The following is a 17079-nucleotide window of genomic DNA, read 5'->3' as shown; positions in this document are numbered from 1 at the left end:
ACTCAATAATAGTGGGGGATTTCAACTATCCCCATATTGACTGGGTACGTCACCTCAGGATGAAATGCAGAGACAAAATTTCTCGATACTTTAAATGACTGCTTCTTGGAGCAGCTGGTACAGGAACCCACAAAGGGAGAGACAACTCTCGATCTAGTCCTGAGTGGAGCGCAGGATCTGGTCCAAGAGGTAACTATAACAGGACCGCTTGAAAATAGTGACCATAATATAACAACAACATTTAACATTCCTGTGGTGGGAAGAACACTTCAACAGCCTAACACTGTGACATTTAAATTTCAGAAAGGCGAACTATACAAAAATGAGAAGGGTTAGTTAAACAGAAATTAAAAGGTACAGTGACTAAAGTGAAATCCCTGCAAACTGCATGGAGAATTTTCAAAGACACCATAATAGAGGCTAAATTTAAATGTATACCCCAAATTAAAAAACACAGTAAAGGAACTAAAAAAGAGCTACCGTAGCTTAAAAACCATGTAAAAGATGCAGTGAAAGATAAAAAGGCATCTTTTAAGAAGTGGAAGTCAAATCCTAATGAGGTAAATAGAAAGGAGCATAAACACTGCCAAATTAAATGTAAAAATGCAATAAGAAAAGCCAAAAAGGAATTTGAAGAACAGCTAGCCAAAAACTCAAAAGGTAATAAAATATTTTTGAGTACATCAAAAGAAGGAAGCCTGCTAAACTACCAGTGGGGGCCCTGGACGATCAAGATACAAAAGGAGCACTTAAAGGCGATAAAGTCATCACAGAGAAACTAAATGAATTCTTTGCTTCAGTCTTCATGCTGAGGATGTTAGGGAGATTCCCAAACCTGAGCCGTCTTTTGTAGGTGACAAATCTGAGGAACTGTCACAGATTGAAGTGTCACTAGAGGAGGTTTTGGAATTGAGAAACTTAACAGTAACAAGTAACCGGGACCAGATGGCATTCACCCAAGAGTTCTGAAAGAACTCTAATGTGAAATTTCGGAACTATTAACTATGGCTTGTAATCTGTCCTTAAATCAGCTACTGTACCCAATCACTGGAAGATAGCTAATGTAACGCCAATATTTAAGAATGGTTCTAGAGGTAATCCTAGCAATTACAGACCGGTAAGTCTTATGTCAGTACCAGGCAAATTAGTTGAAACAACAGTAAAGAATAAAATTGTCAGACACATAGAAGAACATAAATGGTTGCGCAAAAGTCAACATGGTTTCTGTAAAGGGAGATCAGATCTTACTAATCAATTAGAGTTCTTTGAGGGGGCAACAAACATGTAGACAAGGAGGATCCAGTGGACATAGTGTACTTAGATTTCCAGAAAGCCTTTGACAAGGTCCCTCACCAAAGGCTCTTACGTCAATTAAGTGGTCATGGGATAAGAGGGAAGATCCTTTCATGGATTGAGAACTGGTTAAAAGACAGGGAACAAAGGGTAGGAATAAATGGTAAATTTTCAGAATGGAGAGGGGTAACTAGTGGTGTTCCCCAAGGGTCAGTCCTAGGACCAATCCTATTCAACTTATTCATAAATGATCTGGAGAAAGGGGTAAACAGTGAGATGGCAAAGTTTGCTGATGATACTAAACTGCTCAAGATGGTTAAGACCAAAGCAGACTATGAAGAACTTCAAAAAGATCTCACAAAACTAAGTGATTGGGCAACAAAATGACAAATAAATGTAAAGTAATGCACTTTGGAAAAAATAACCCCAACTATACATACAATATGATGGGGGTTAATTTAGCTACAACTAATCAGGAGAAAGATCTTGGAGTCATCATGGATAGTTCTCTGAAGACGTCCACGCAGTGTGCAGCGGCAGTCAAAAAAGCAAACGGGATGTTAGGAATCATTAAAAAAGGGATAGAGAATAAATCGGGGAATATCTTATTGCCCTTATATAAATCCCTGGTATGCCCACATCTTAAATACTGCATACAGATGTGGCTCCCTCATCTCAAAAAAGATATACTGGCATTGGAAAGGTTCAGAAAAGGGCAACTAAAATGATTAGGGGTTTGAAACGGGTCCCCTATGAGGAGAGATTAAAGAGGCTAGGACTTTTCAGCTTGGAAAAGAGGAGACTAAAGGGGGGATATGATAGAGGTATATAAAATCATGAGTGGTGTGGAGAAAATGAATAAGGAAAAATAATTTACTTGTTCCCATAATATAAGAACTAAGGGCCACCAAATGAAATTAATGGGCAGCCGGTTTAAAACAAATAGAAGGAAGTTCTTCTTCACTCAGTGCACAGTCAACCTGTGGAATTCCTTGCCTGATGAGGTTGTAAAGGCTAGGACTATAACAGGGTTTAAGAGAGAACTGGATAAATTCATGGAGGTTAAGTCCATTAAGGGCTATTAGCCAGGATGGGTAAGGAATGATGTCCCTAGCCTCTGTTTGTCAGAGGGTGGAAATGGATGGCAGGAGAGAGATCACTTGATCATACCTGTTAGATTCGCTCCCTCTGGGGCACCTGGCATTGTCAGTAGACAGGATACTGGGCTGGATGGACCTTTGGTCTGACCCAGTATGGCCATTATTATGTTCTTATGGAACTAAACTCAACGGGCTGCTCCTACCTTTTTCAGGCCAATGTATTGGGTTGTGGGGAGAGGGTGTCTCTCCTGTCAGCGGTCCACGGTCTCATGGGCCTCTCCATGAGGAGTTTTCAGACTTGAAACTTCCTTGACTGCTTTGTCTTCCTGCACCAGGTCTGGATGTGGGTTTCCCCAGGCAGTACAGACAGGCATCATAATAGACTGTGACCAGGAAGAGCTTGTGGCACTTTCTGAAGCTGAGGATCCTTGGCACCCTTTCCCTGCTGCCACTGGAAGAAGCAAAATGCCTTTTTTTTTTTTAATAAATAAAAACAGGAATCGCTCCTCCGAATTTTAGGGAACCGAACCCCAAATATCTATCCCAATTAACTACACTAAATAATTAAAGCTAATTAAGTATTAAAAGTTATTTACAATTTATTTACAGGAAAAAGCTGAAGAAGTTAGCATGAACACTGACACTCTGTCCTAAACAATGAGTGGTAAGAAGAAAGTAAAGATGGCAGCAGTCCAGCAGCTCCCCCTTAAAACCCTCGGTGTGAAGCACAAATAGAGTAGGGGTGCCCAAGTAGATCAAACAGACACTCCTAGGGAAAAAATTTCCAGTCCTGGGCACAGAGTACATGCACAAACCTGTACTGCACTACACAGAGGATCAAGCAGTTGAAGAACAAGTATGATCCTGCGTTATAGTGAGAGACTAAATAAACTCTATCAGTTTAGTTTATCCAAGAGAAGATTAAAAAAGCTCTAATAATAGACAGCTCTTTAATCTAAAGGGCAAAGGCAGAACAAGGGTTAGAAGCTAAAACTAGACAAACTTTTTTTTTAAAAAAAAAGCACCTTATTTCTAAACAGTGTGATTAACCACTGGAAGGACATACCTACCTAAAGATTCTCCATTACTTGGAGCTTTTTTACTTAAGACTGGATATCTTTCTAAAAGATAACTATATAGCTCAAACAGAAATTATAGAATTGGTAGAGAGTTTACTGTGTGAGGTTCTTTGGTGTTATGCAGGAGGTCAGACTAGCTGATCATAATGATCCCTTTAAGCTTTAAAATCTATAAGTAAGTTCCAATATCATTATATAAATCAAGTGGTATGTCAGCACCTAAAACTCTTTCTTCAGTTTCAGTTATCCTACCTCCAAAGGGATACAGCAAAAAGAGGCAGTTCAGAGACAGGTGACAAAATTTCTAGAAGTGTGAAAAGACTTCAATTTCAGGTCAGACTGAAAATATTAGGGTTATTTAGAGAACAGGCAATAAGAGGGAGCATGAGAGAGGTATTTAAATGAATGCTACAGAAAAGGTAATAAGGTGCACTTGTTTATCCTCTCTCACTGCAAGAACAGAGGGAAGTTCAGTACATTTAAAACCTATAAAAAAAAAGTTTGTTTTTAAACACAATGCACAAGTAATCTGTGGAACTCGATGCCACAAGATTGAGACAAAGTTTAGTATGTTCATAGAAAGTATTAAACATTTCTATGAACTGAAAACCCCAAAGAAGCAATGATGCCACAAGTTTGCCTTGGAATGGAGGCTCCCACAGCACTGAGGAAAAGATGGTTTCAGAAAAAGACTTTCAGAATCTGACCCCCAGATCCTATCAGGGAGTGGTCAGGGTTCAACAATGAGGACGGTTCAAGTAATTCAACACCCTTTCTATCAGAGTTCTTGAAAGGCACACAGTAACCAGAGACTCAAGGGACCGTCTTTAGGGCTACGTGTTTGTCATGGAGGTTGCGAAAGTCATGGATTCTGGGTCCAGCTTCTTGGGTAGTCCTGGGGTCAGCCACACGGGCTGCTGCTGGAGTGGCCCCGCAGCCAGCCACATCAGTCACTGATGGGGTGGACCTGGGGCCAGCCACACCAGCTGCTGTTCTGGTGGCTCCGGGCATCGATCAAGCAGCAGCTGATGTGGTTGGCCCCGGGGACTGCCTGAGCAACTGGTGCCATGGGCCCCCCCAGGGCTCCTCCCCCGGCTGCTGGTGCCTTAGCGGTATCCGTAGGGTTGGCTGTGGCACCCCCTTGAGTCCCGCACTCATGCGTCGGTATATTAGGTGCTGCCAACCCTATGCCCTCTCGGTTCCTTCTTGCTGACAGCTCCGACAGAGGGGCAGGAGGGCGGGTAATGGAACGGACATGAGCAACACATCTTGAAGAAAAAAGTTACGAAAAGTAGCTAACTGTTTTTTCTTCTTCGAGTGCTTACTCATGTCGATTCCATTCTGAATGGAATCCACTCACAAGCAGTATCCCTGGAGGTGGGCTCGGAGTTCACAGTCATGCAGCTTGCAACACTGCCTTAGCGAAGCCAGCATTGTCTTGGGCCTGCAGGGTAAGTGCACAATGAGACGTAAACATGTGGATGGATGGATGACGAGGTAGCAGACCTGCAGATATCCTGAATAGGCACTTGGGCCAGGAATGCCACCGCCAAGGCTTGCGCCCTAGTTGAGTGGGTGGTTACAATTGTTGGTGGAGGCTCTTTCGCCAGATCATAGTAGAAACGGATGTAGGAAGTGAACCAGGATGAAATCCTCTGGCCAGACACTGGAAGACCTTTCATCCTGTCCGCCACCGTGACGAACAACTGCGTCAGCTTATAGAATAGCTTGGTCCTTTTGATGTAAAAGACCAGGGCTCTCCTGATGTCCAGAGAGTGCAATTTGTGCTCCTCTTCCGACTTATGAGATTTTGGAAAGAAGGAAGGAGAGAACTGCTAACCACTTGCTAGGCAACAGGAAAAAGGTGCTCCAACCAACCGTCATTGGCGATGAGAAGGAACTGAGAGGGTGTAGGCTGGCTGGCACTTAGTATATCGACACATGAGTGTGGCACTTCAGAGGGCCCCGCTGCGGAACCTACTGATACCGCTAAGGCAAAAATCTCTGATAACTGTGCATGTGGGCGCACATGTACCTAGAATGGAACCGACATCAGCAAGCATTCAAAGAAGAACAAGCTTTGTAATTTTAACTGTTAACTGCGGCGCAAGCACTTTTGTAGACTGACAAATTTCCAGAGTGCTAATCTACATGATAGTAGTGCTTTGCCTCTAACCTCACCAGCATTTCCTGATCCATTTGTTATACTCATAGGAGACAGTAAAAGATGGAGAAGAGAAAGACCTACCTTTCCTCTGTATCTGATGAATGTATACAATAGACTGATCTGCTCTTAGGAACCTTCAGAAAAGGCATTTCTTTAGATGAAGAGGATTCTGACTTTGGTGTCACGATTCTCTCTTTCTTAACAGAGTATAGTGCACTGTCACAGGGAGGCTTGAAGTTTCCCAGTTCTGCAAGTACAAACCAAAAGATTAAACAACCAATTTAACCAAATATCATGAAGTTCCACCAATGAAAACAGAATATAGAGACTGGCAACAGGACCACAAGCCACTACTCCGTGAACTGTGCATTCCTTACTCAATATGCCCACCTTCAGAGGTGTCTGGGTATATTCACAAGATTGCCTTCAAAACACCAAAATAGTTTATTGGTTGAGAAACATGATATAACTGTCTCAATAACTAGAGCTCCTCTACTACTGCCAATAATATTACTTGGTATATTTATATTCTTTAGAAAAATTACTTCAGTGTCGGAAAAAATCTTCTTTGATCTGCAGAACATTAACAGTTCAAATCAGATGCAAAAAGCAGTTTGTAATCTCTCTCTCTCACCCCCCCCCCCCGCATTAAAATGGAGTTAGGACAAAAGCAGGCATCAGAAACTTAAAAATAATAGACAACAGATGTAATTATCCCAAAACCAAGTGTTATAAACCCAGGAAATACTGATTAAAAGTTTCACTTAACAGTAAGCCAAACATGTTATGATACGGAAGAGGTAAGGCACTCATACAATCTGAATTCTGACTCTAGAGAAGCCATGGAATAACAATGTGATTATGTTTAAGACATTTTAGAGCTTGTGGTAACAGATCAGATGAAAAATAGTTGCTTACATAACTAGCTGGTATTATGTATTCCACTCTTGGTGCGCATATACCCATGTGCTCGACTTCAGATTCTTTTGGCCAGCAGTAGCCATTGGGTCTGTCCCTGTGCCCTGAGTGTCTTCATGTCTCCTCCACTCACAGGCATAAAGGGCAGAGTGGGGTCAGTTGCGTCAGTTGCTTTGCCCAGTACAGGATTTAGAAGGTTTAGGACTTTGCAGAAGCATGAAAAAAAGGGCAGGTTGTGGAATACACATGGACATCATCTTGAAGAACAACAATTACTGTAAGGAGAGTACTTGTGGCACCTTAGAGACTAACAAATTTATTTTATTTGAGCTACAGCTCACTTCACTGGATGCATTTCTAGCTGTAGCTCATGAAAGCTTATGCTCAAATAAATTTGTTAGTCTCTAAGGTGCCACAAGTCCTCCTTTTCTTTTTGCGAATACAGACTAACACGGCTGCTACTCTGAAACCTGTAAGAGAGTAACTTTTTCCTTCCGAGTGCTTGTCCACATATATTCCATTCTTGCAAGCAGTGACTGATATAAAAGTGGTGGTCGCTCAGATCTACTTAAATAGGGATTGCAACACAGCTCTACGAAAATGGGAATCAGAACTAGATGCCTCTTAAAAAGAATAATGTTTAGAAACTGGATGTGCTGATCCCCAAGATGCCGCTTTATAAATTTCAGAGACCTGAAGAAGAGCTCTGTATAAGGAAAGGAAAGGAAAAGGTCCTGAATTTTTTTCTGATCACCTTAGAATCAGAGGGATTAGAGGGTATGCATACATCACCCCTGGAGTCCACAGTATGAAGAATGCATCTGTTCAAACATCCCGTCTCAAACAAAGATTTGACACTGTTCTTTTCCATGGCAAACAAGTTGGATGACCCTACTCACAAAATACTCTTTGAATGATGGAGTCTTATTGATCACTGTCAGAAAACTGTCCGAAGAGCCAGCAATATATATTGTAACCCTAGCAGATAGAGAGTTATGACTGTTACTTGCTCAAGTTTCACAGGTGAATCACCTCCTGGCATAAAGGAGAAATCTGGCTAATCCCTGTCTGTTTAAGTAAACATCACTGTGGTAATGCCTGCCATTACCAAAAGCATCTTCCTTTCATTCAATGCAAGACACGTGGCACATGCCAGACTGCTCTGAGTTCTAATATGTTGATGTACAGGTGACTATCTTCGCACGCCCACAGTCCTTAGCCCTTGTGATGATTCGAATAAGTTCGATGGTTCGAATGAGCTCCCTATCCCTTATTGAAAGCATCTGTCACTAATGTGTTTCTGGATAGAGCTGGAGAAAATGGAACATTCTTACAAACTGCATTTGGGTTCTTCCACCAATGTAACAATAATATGTTACAGAGTCGGGCCAGATGGCTATAGGAGAGTAATAGAAGGCAGATATATTAGCCCCAGGCTAAGTAGGTCCCTTTTCTCTGGGTAAGGTAACAGGGAAGGTTCCAGAACAATCAGGAACCTTCTGGAGACAATTAAGACAGGCTGATTAGAATACCTGCAGCCAATCAAGAAGCTGCTAGAATCAATTAAGGCAAGCTAATCGGGCACTTGGGTTTTAAAAAGGAGCTCACTTCAGTTTGTGGTGTGCGTGTGAGGAGCTGGGAGCAAGAGGCACTAGGAGCTGAGAGTGAGAATGTGGACTGTTGGAAGACTGAGGTGTACAAGCATTATCAGACACCAGGAGGAAGGTCCTATGGTGCGGATAAAGAAGGTGCTGGGAGGAGGCCATGGGGAAGTAGCCCAGGGAGTTGTAGCTGTCACACAGCTGTTCCAGGAGGCACTCTAGACAGCTGCATTCCACAGGGCCCTGGGCTGGAACCCGGAGTAGAGGGCGGGCCCGGGTTCCCCCCAAATCCTCCCAACTCCTGGTCAGACACAGGAGGAGTCGATCTGGACTGTGAATTCAGAAAAACCTCCAAGTTGAGGGCTGCTGTGAAGCTCCAAGGTGAGCAAATCCACCAATAAGCGCACAAATAGGATTTCTTGGGGAATCTGAACTGGCATGTCTAGGTGATGTCTCATTAGGCAACAGGTGGATTTCAACCACCCTTGCAAATAATGGAGGCACAGTCTGGCATATCAAATCACAAATGTATAGAGACCATGAGGCCTAACATTCTTATCATCTGTGGGTTTCTCTGACTGATTTGTGGTCTGACACAGTGTCAAACTTGGTTCAGGTAGAGTCTGCGAAGAGTTACAAAGGGATCTCACAAAACTGGGTGACAGGGCAACACAATGGTGATGAAATTCAGTGTTGATAAATGCAAAGTAATGCACACTAGAAAGCAATCCCAACTAACCGTATAAAATGATGGGGTCTAAATTAGCTGTTAGGAGTGGTTACCACTCAAGAAAGATCTTGGAGTCATTGTGGATAGTTCTCTGAAAAACAGCCACACAATGTGCAGTGGAAGTCAAAAAAGCCAGAGACGTCCATGTTCAATTACTTATTCTCTGCAGTGTCCAAAGGGGAAGCCCTCAGCACCAGGGGTCCTATTGATATCAGAGCCCATGGAGGGGCAGACAGTCAAGTTGGTACCAGTGGATGTGAGCTGTGCTAAAATGTAGTAGCACAGATGGAGGCTCTAGCTCCAACAGGCAGGATGGTAGCAGACACGGTCTTTCTTGGTGCCCACTTAGGAGGAGAGGGCCAGGTTTTCCTGAGGCCCAGAGATCATCATACAAAAGGAACGAGGCTGGTACTAGGGAGCTAAGTGGAGTGCTCCATTATAGGCTGGCAAGGCGTCAGAGACAATACGGAGAAGTGGTTCATGCACTCCGTAGGAATGCAGGCGAGGAGTCTGGTACCAGGGACTGAGCCAAGATATAATCTGAATGGTTCTTGTGGCTGCATCCCAAAGATCCAGATGTCTTAGGGGAATCCCTGCTTCTTGAGTCCTTCTTGTATCTAGTGGGGTTCTCTTCTGGTATTGACTTTGGAGCTGACTGGTGTCTGCTAGATGAACCCTCATTACATCGGTACTGACGTGAGGTTTTCTTAAGTTCTGATTTTGGCAATGACCTCCCCTTCCACCTGGAGTCTTTCTCCAGGGAATGAGTCTCTGTCTCTTAGAATGTGACTCCAAAGCAGCACTATAGTCTATATTTGCCAAGATTGAGGGCATCAGCATGGCCTAAACTGAGGTTGGGAGGGAATTTGGACCCTGCAGATCTCAGTGAGCATGCCATAAGAAGGAACTTCAGCCTAATATCCCTCAGCTTGCAAGATCTGCTCTTAAAAGTTCCTCCAGACCTTGAACTTAGATGGGACATGGGACTTTCTGAGGCAGCTGGAATGAACATGGCTGAGAGGGAAAGACCCGTGGCAGGTCTGACAAGGATTAAAGCCTGGAGTCCTTGGCATAACCCGAGCAGGAAAGCTGCAGATAGAACAACCGAAGGCAAAAGACCCTGGCCAGAGAAAATAAGTTTGAGGGGAGTAATCGCCCCAAAGTACACATGTGCTTATGAAATCAAAAGTAAACAAATAAAACAGAACAACATTAAATTAAAACTAGAGTAAGTAAAACCAAAATGACTAAAGCTATGAATGCAGCAGACATCAATCTGGACTGTCTTGACCAGAGGGGCAGTGGAGAAGAAGCTGCAGTGCCAATGGGTTTCGTCTGCCTATAATGACCTCAGACAGGAGCACAAGGAGGTGTAATGCACAGTACAGATTGACAGTCACTGCTAGCTAAAACCACCAGTTGAGCACACACATCCAAGGATGGAGCATCCATAAGGACATATTTGAACTTTTTCTTTGTGAAAGACCATAAATTGGGGAATCCAGCCACAAGATTCTGCAGCTCTCTCACTCATCTAATAGATATAATAGCTATAATAAAGCTGTCTTAACTAAGAGATGAAACAAGGAACATTCTCCCATGGATTCAAATGGAGGTTTAATGACTAAATAGTATTACATAGGCCTTTAATCTATGTGTGGGTTCTTTAACCCAAGGATTCATTAACCGCTTCAAGAATCTTTTTACTATATCATGGCTAAATGAAGTCTTTGCTCAATTAAGCTGTGTGAGCTGAAGATGGCTGAGAGATGTACTTTTACTGACAATATGAGAGAGCCCCAGGAATTTCAAATGAACTATGTACTCAGGTATAGAGTGAACAGCAGCTGAAGCTGGGCTATGTTAATGGTGGGTGCTCACAAAGAACATTTTCCACTTATGATCATAACAAAGGCAAATTGACTGTTTCCTGAAGTTTAATAGAATCTCCTGTACCTTCCCTCCACCCCCACAAACAGACCAGAACCAGATCTGACTTTGACAGATGAAGAGGAGAGTGTCTAGAAATACAACCTCTTGTAGGTCAATAGGTCTGGAATTGCAGAGAGAGAGACTGATAAATCCTTCATGGTAGCAACAGAAGATCTGAGAAAAAAAAACGGTTACTCACCTTTTTATAACTGTTGCTCTTTGAGATGTGTTGCTCACATCTATTCCTGTTAGGGGCGCGCGTGCTGCTTGCACGGATGTTGGAAACTTTTCCCTAGTAGTTACCTGTTGGGCCGGCAGTGGAGCCCCCTGGAGTGGGGCCGATATGGTGCTCTATATATGACCCTGCCAGCCCGACCCCCCCTTCAGTTCCTTCTTGCCGGCTACTCTGACAGAGGGGAAAGTGTGGGGGAAATGAAATAGATATGAGCAACACATCTCGAAGAACAAGAGTTACAAAAAGGTGAGTAACCGTTTTTTCTTCTTCGAGTACTTGCTCATATCAATTCCAGTTAGGTGACTCCCAAGCCTTACCTTGGAGGTGGGGTCGGAGTCAAGAAATTGCAGACGGAGAACTGCCCTGCCGAAGGCCACATCGTCACGTGATTGGTGGACGATGGCATAGTGTGACATGAAGGTGTGCACCGAAGCCCATGAGGCAGCCTTGCAGATTTCCTGGAGGGATACGTGTGCCAGGAAGACTGCTGACAAGGCCTGAGCCCTCGTGGAGTGAGCCACAACAATAGGCAGAGAGACCTTCGCTAAGTCATATCAAGTACGAATACACGCCATGATCCAGGAGGATACCTGCTGGGAAGAGACTGGCAAACCTTTCATCCGCTCCACTACAGTGACGAACTGGGTTGTTTTACGGAATGGCTTTGTTCGGTCTATGTAGACAGAGAGTGCCCTTCTAACATCCAATGAATGCAGCTGCTGCTCATGGAGGGTGGTGTGCGGCTTTCGATAGAAAACCGGCAGGAAAATGTCCTGGTTGACATGGAAGCGGGACACGACCTTTGGTAGGAAGGCCAGGTGAGGCCTAAGCTGCACCTTGTCCTTATGAAAGATAGTATACAGGGACTCACATGTGAGGGCTCGTAGCTCAGAAATGTGTCGTGCCAAAGCAATGACCACTAGGAAGGCAATCTTCCAGTAGAGGAGCGAGCATGAAGCTAGCAGCTCAAAGGGAGGACCCATGAAATGAGAAAGGAATAAATTGAGGTCCCAGGCAGGGACAGGGGGCTTCATCGGGGATGGATCTTTTCTAGTTCTTTTAGGAAATGTCCCATGATAGGGTGTGCAAACACCGAGCGCCCGGAATCGCCAGGGTGAAATGCTGAAATAGCCACGAGGGAACCTTAAGAGAACCGAATGCCAGGTGCTGATCTTTCAGGTGCACCAAATAGTCCAGGATGCATGGGATTGAAGCCTGGAGTGGGAGTACCTGCCATTGGGCACACCAGATAGAAAATCTTTTCCATTTTGCTATGTAAGTGGTTCTGGTAGAAGGCTTGCGGCTTTCCAGCAGCACCTGCCTCACTGGGTCTGAACGGGTGAGCTCTGCTTGGTTCAACCATGGATCCTCCAGGCCATGAGGTGAAGTGACTGAAGGTCCGGGTGGAGGAGGCGACCGTGATTCTGTGAGATGAGGTCCGAAATGAGAGGTAGATGAATCGGTGACCGGATCAATAGGTCCATGAGGGTGGGGTACCAGCACTGGCGAGGCCAAACTAGGGCCACCAGGATGACGTCCACCTTGTCCCTGCGGACCTTGAGAAGCACCTTGTGGATGAGAGGAAATGGCGGAAAGGCATATAGTAGTTGACCAAACCATGGATTCAGGAAGGCGTCCGCAATCGAGCCCTGGTTGTGACCCCGGAAAGAGCAAAAGATTTGGCACTTCCTGTTGGCCCGCGTGGTGAACAGGTTGATTTGGGGAAACCCCCAGCTGTGGAAGATGGAGTGGATGACGTCCGGACAAATCGACCATTTGTGTGTGAGGAACCACCTGCTCAAGCTGTCCGCCAGTATGTTCTGAACGCCCGGCAGGTATGAGATTTGGAGAATGATGGAGTGGGCTAAACAAAATTCCCAAAGGAGGAGAGCTTCCTGGCAGAGAGGAGACGACCGGGCTCCGCCTTGCTTGTTTATGTAAAACATGGCAGTGGTATTGTCTGCCAGTACCGCTACACAGTGGTCCTGCAAGCGGGATACGAACGCCTGGTACGCGAGGTTGATTGCCCTGAGCTCTTTGATGTTGATATGCAGAGCCAGTTCCTCTACTTGCCATAGGCCCTGAGTTGTCATGCTCCCGAGATGTGCTCCCCAGCCGAGCACTGACGCATCCATTACCAATGTCAGAGTGGGCTGGGGGGCGTAGAACGGTACCCTGGCACTTACCATGCGGAGGTCCAGCCACCATTGTAGGGAATTGAGGCTATGTCTTGGAATGGTCAGCACCATGTCCAGACTGTAGTGGCCTGGGCGATACACAGATGCAAGCCACGCCTGCAGGCCTGAGCCACAACCTGGCATGCTGCACCATGTCGGTGCAGGACGCCATGTGGCCCAGCAGCTTGGGGCACTGTCTCACCGTGGTGGTGGGAAAGTTGCAAAGGCTGGTGATTACCTGCGCGAGGGCTAGACAATGGACCTCTGGGAGGAACACTCTCGCCTGGTTTGCATCCAGGACTGCCCCAATAAACTCTATTGTTTGTGTTGGGGTGAGAACAGACTTGTTGACATTCAGAATAATGCCTAAGCGGTCTAACGTGTCCCTGACCAATTGTCCCTGTGATTCTACCAGCTGGTGAGACAGGCCTCTTTGAGTTGATGATGTACTTGTTGAGTTCCCTTAAGTCCAGAGTAGGCTGTAGACCCCCCTTTACTTTGGGAACGAGGAAGTAGCCTGAGTAGAAACCCTTGCCTCTGAGCTCCCGAGGTACTCCTCCACTGCTCCTAGAGGGAGGAGGGACTGGACCTCCTGGATCAGGAGTTGCTTGTGAGAGGGGTCCCTGAAGAGGGACAGGCAAGGGCAGAGGGAGGGCGGGGAGGAGGAGAAGTGGATAGAATAGCCCGCCTCTACCATGTGGAGGACCCACTGGTCCGATGTAATAAGGGACCACGCATGGTAGAAGCGGGATAGACGGTTCAGGAAGGGAGAATAACTGGCCAGGATATGGACTGATAATCTGTCCTCATGCGCATCTTCAAAATGGGCGCTTAAGGCCCAGAGGGGGCTTGGACTGTCCCTGGCCCTGACCTGAGAGAGGACGTGATGGTCTGTGCCTGGTGTATCTGCTTCTCCTGCGGGAGAAGTCCTGCCTGGGCCTAGCGGGGAAAGACCACTGCTGGGTGGGCTGGCGCTTAAACTGCTTTCTTTGAGTCGCTGGGGTATGCATGCCTAGAGACTTATTGTGTTCCTTGAATCTTTCAGGCTATGCAACCTAGAGTTGGTCTGTTCAGCAAAGAGCCTCTGACCATCGAACAGAAGGTCTTGGATAGTTTGCTGAACTTCCAGCGGGAGACCCGAGGACTGAAGCCAGGCGTTACATTGCATGGCAATACCAGATGCCAGTGTACATGCCACCACGTCTGCGGCATCCAGAGAGCCTTAAAGAGCAGTCCGGGCCACTAGTCTGCCCTCCTCGGCAATGGCTCCCAGCTCCTGCCGAGAATCAGATGGGAGGAGCTCCCTGAACTTTTGAATAGCAGACCAGGAACTATAGCTGTATCTGCTAAGGATTGCGAGCTCATTAGCGATTCGTAGAGAGAGGCCACCAGTAAAATAAACATTTCTACCAAAAAGCGCCAGACGTTTTGCATCTCTTGATTTAGGGGCAGGCCCCTGCTGACCCTGTCTTTCTTTTTCATTTACTGCATCCACCACCAGGGAACATGGGGGAGGATGGGTAAAACAGTATTTGTACCCCTTAGTGGGGACAAAGTACTTTCTTTTGGCCCCTTTGGCCATGTGGGGGAATGGAGACTGGAGTTTGCCAGATTGTTTTGGCATTCAACTGAATGGTCTTTATAACGGGCTGCGCCACCCTAGAGGGCCCTTCCGGTGTCAGAATGTCCACTATGGGGTCTTCTTCTTCTACGACCTCCTCCACCTGGATTCATGTTTAAAGCCACTTGCCGTAGGAGTTCCTGTAGGGCCCGATAGTCCATGGGTGTAGGGCCAGATGCGGATGTACCCGCCACCGCCTCATCAGGAGAAGATGAGGAGGCAGTGACCGGCAGGATTGGGTCTGAGACAGCCCCTTGGTCCACTGGTTCCGGTTCCTCCTGGGCACTGGGCGTAGCCTCCACCGGGGCTGGGGCTGGATCCAAGGTTTGTGTGGGGTCCGGAAAAGGATGACTGATGGTTGCCTCTGGAATACAGGACCCAGAACGTGAAGGCGGAGGGACACCTGGAGGGGCACCCTGGGCTTGGTGATATGCCCAGGGAGTCCCAAATTGCCACTGGAGCTGCCAGTGGGGCGCTGAAGAGTCCCATCCGAGATAGCCCAGACCTGATCAGGGTGTCTCCGATGCTCCGGATGCCCTACCTGACCTGGGGGAAGGTGACTGGGAGCAGGACGCCCAAGGAGGGGCAGTATGCTGTGCTGGGGGGGTGCCATATCCCCCGACAGGCAGAATGGGTACCATGCGGAGCAGCGAGATCCAGACGGTGATCGGCGGTGTCATTGTGGAGAGCAATACCGGGAGATTGACCGGCGCCGAGATGTTGGACTTTGTCTCGGTGGAGAGTGGCCACGGGAGTGCGACCGCCACTGGTGCCGCGATGGAGAACAGTGCCACGCCACAGCGCGGTTTCGCGAACGGTGTTGCGGAGAGGTGTGGTGCCGCAATTGCGAGCGGTGTCAGTTCGAGTGGTGCTGCGGCGTCTTGAACCTTGACCTAGACCTTGAGCAGGACCATGACCTGTCAGCCAATGACCACCTCGAGTGGGAGCAGCTCCGAGGATCAGGGCTGCAAGACCAGTGCCGCGAGTCAGGCCGGCGCAGAGCCTGGGTGTGCTTCCGGGACTCAGAGTGGTGCTGGGACTCAGAGTGGCGCGGAGATGTTGGTGTGGGGACAGATGGCCCAAAGATTGCCGGTTTGCCTTTTGATGGTGCCGGGGCTTGAGATGGTGTAGGCCTTGAGACCGGAGACTTGGGCGCCGTCATCTCAATGAGCCCTTTGGTAGCCTCAAAGATGTTGGGTGTGGAAGGCAGCGTGACCTCCTCCACCTGCAGGGAGTCTGGCAGTACAGGGCTTCCCGGGGAGGCAGGGACTTGTGGAGGGCGAGGCCAACTGGGAGGTCTGTCGGCCTTATGTCCCCAGTCTGCACCGTGTCCTGTCGGAGGTGCGACTACCACCTCGGGTCTTTGTGGGGGCTTCTCCGTGGCCTGCTTCTTACGGGTGGCCGGGGAGTGAGAACGGTGCACTCGTTGAAGGGGAAAACCCCTTCAAGCATTAATGACTATACTTAACACTAAAGATAACAGATAACTTACACTTAACTAACACTAGAGATAAATAGAGTAGCTAGGGAGTAGTAGCACTTGCGAACAAGAGACCACTGTTCCAAAAACCATCACTGGCCTGGAGATAAGAAGGAACTGAAGGGGGTCAGGCCAGCAGAGCACCATATCGGTGCCATTCCAGGGGACTCCACAGCTGGCCCAATGGGTAGCTGCTAGGGAAAAGTTTCCGACATCCGTGCACACACTTAACTGGAATTGATATGAGCAAGCACTTGAAGAACTACTGTTGTGTCATTCAGGCGCCCTAAATTAGAATAATTTTGGCTTGGTCTTGTTTGATTTTCCTAAGAACTCTATGAATTAGAGGAATTGTGTGTAGAACAAAGAAGTCTTACTCCCTATTCTAAAAGAAAACACCTTCAAGATGAACTGGTTGCCTGTCCTATTCTGGAGCTCAACATTTGGAGATATATTTTGTTGGAAACAGGTCTGTTTCCAGAAACATCCATAGTAAGTGTATGTTTGCTACCAAGTTCTTGAGCAACTACTTCTGCTGATCATCATACGTCTCTGCTCACCAATCTGCAAGTATGTAGGCAGAAAGCTATAGAATCAAATTTAGTGTACTATGCACTACTCCCACAGAACTATAACCTTTCTGTCCATCTGGCTAAAATGTGGTCCACAGCTTGTTCTTGTAAAATATTGCAGTAGTATTATCAGTAACTACTTGAATCGCACTGCCCTGTGATTAGGGAGAAAGG

The 17079-nt window shown here is 46.6% G+C and overlaps 1 protein-coding gene across 3 annotated transcripts in view; it reads right to left on the bottom strand.

Annotated features, from left to right (window-relative positions):
* The window catches only part of GCNA (germ cell nuclear acidic peptidase), a 54447-nt gene that overhangs the window by 24176 nt on the left and 13192 nt on the right, over positions 1-17079 (bottom strand). For all 3 annotated transcript variants that reach the window (XM_038417502.2, XM_038417501.2, XM_038417503.2), the window contains one exon: positions 5721-5886. In XM_038417502.2, coding sequence (XP_038273430.1) covers positions 5721-5886 — 166 coding nt within the window. The remainder of the gene's footprint in view (positions 1-5720; positions 5887-17079) is intronic.

The sequence above is a fragment of the Dermochelys coriacea genome, chromosome 9 (assembly GCF_009764565.3).
Source record: "Dermochelys coriacea isolate rDerCor1 chromosome 9, rDerCor1.pri.v4, whole genome shotgun sequence".
In the NCBI taxonomy this organism is placed as follows: Eukaryota; Metazoa; Chordata; order Testudines; family Dermochelyidae; genus Dermochelys; species Dermochelys coriacea.
Note: the sequence above shows the minus strand (reverse complement) of the source record. Positions and strands in the feature narration are given on the sequence as shown.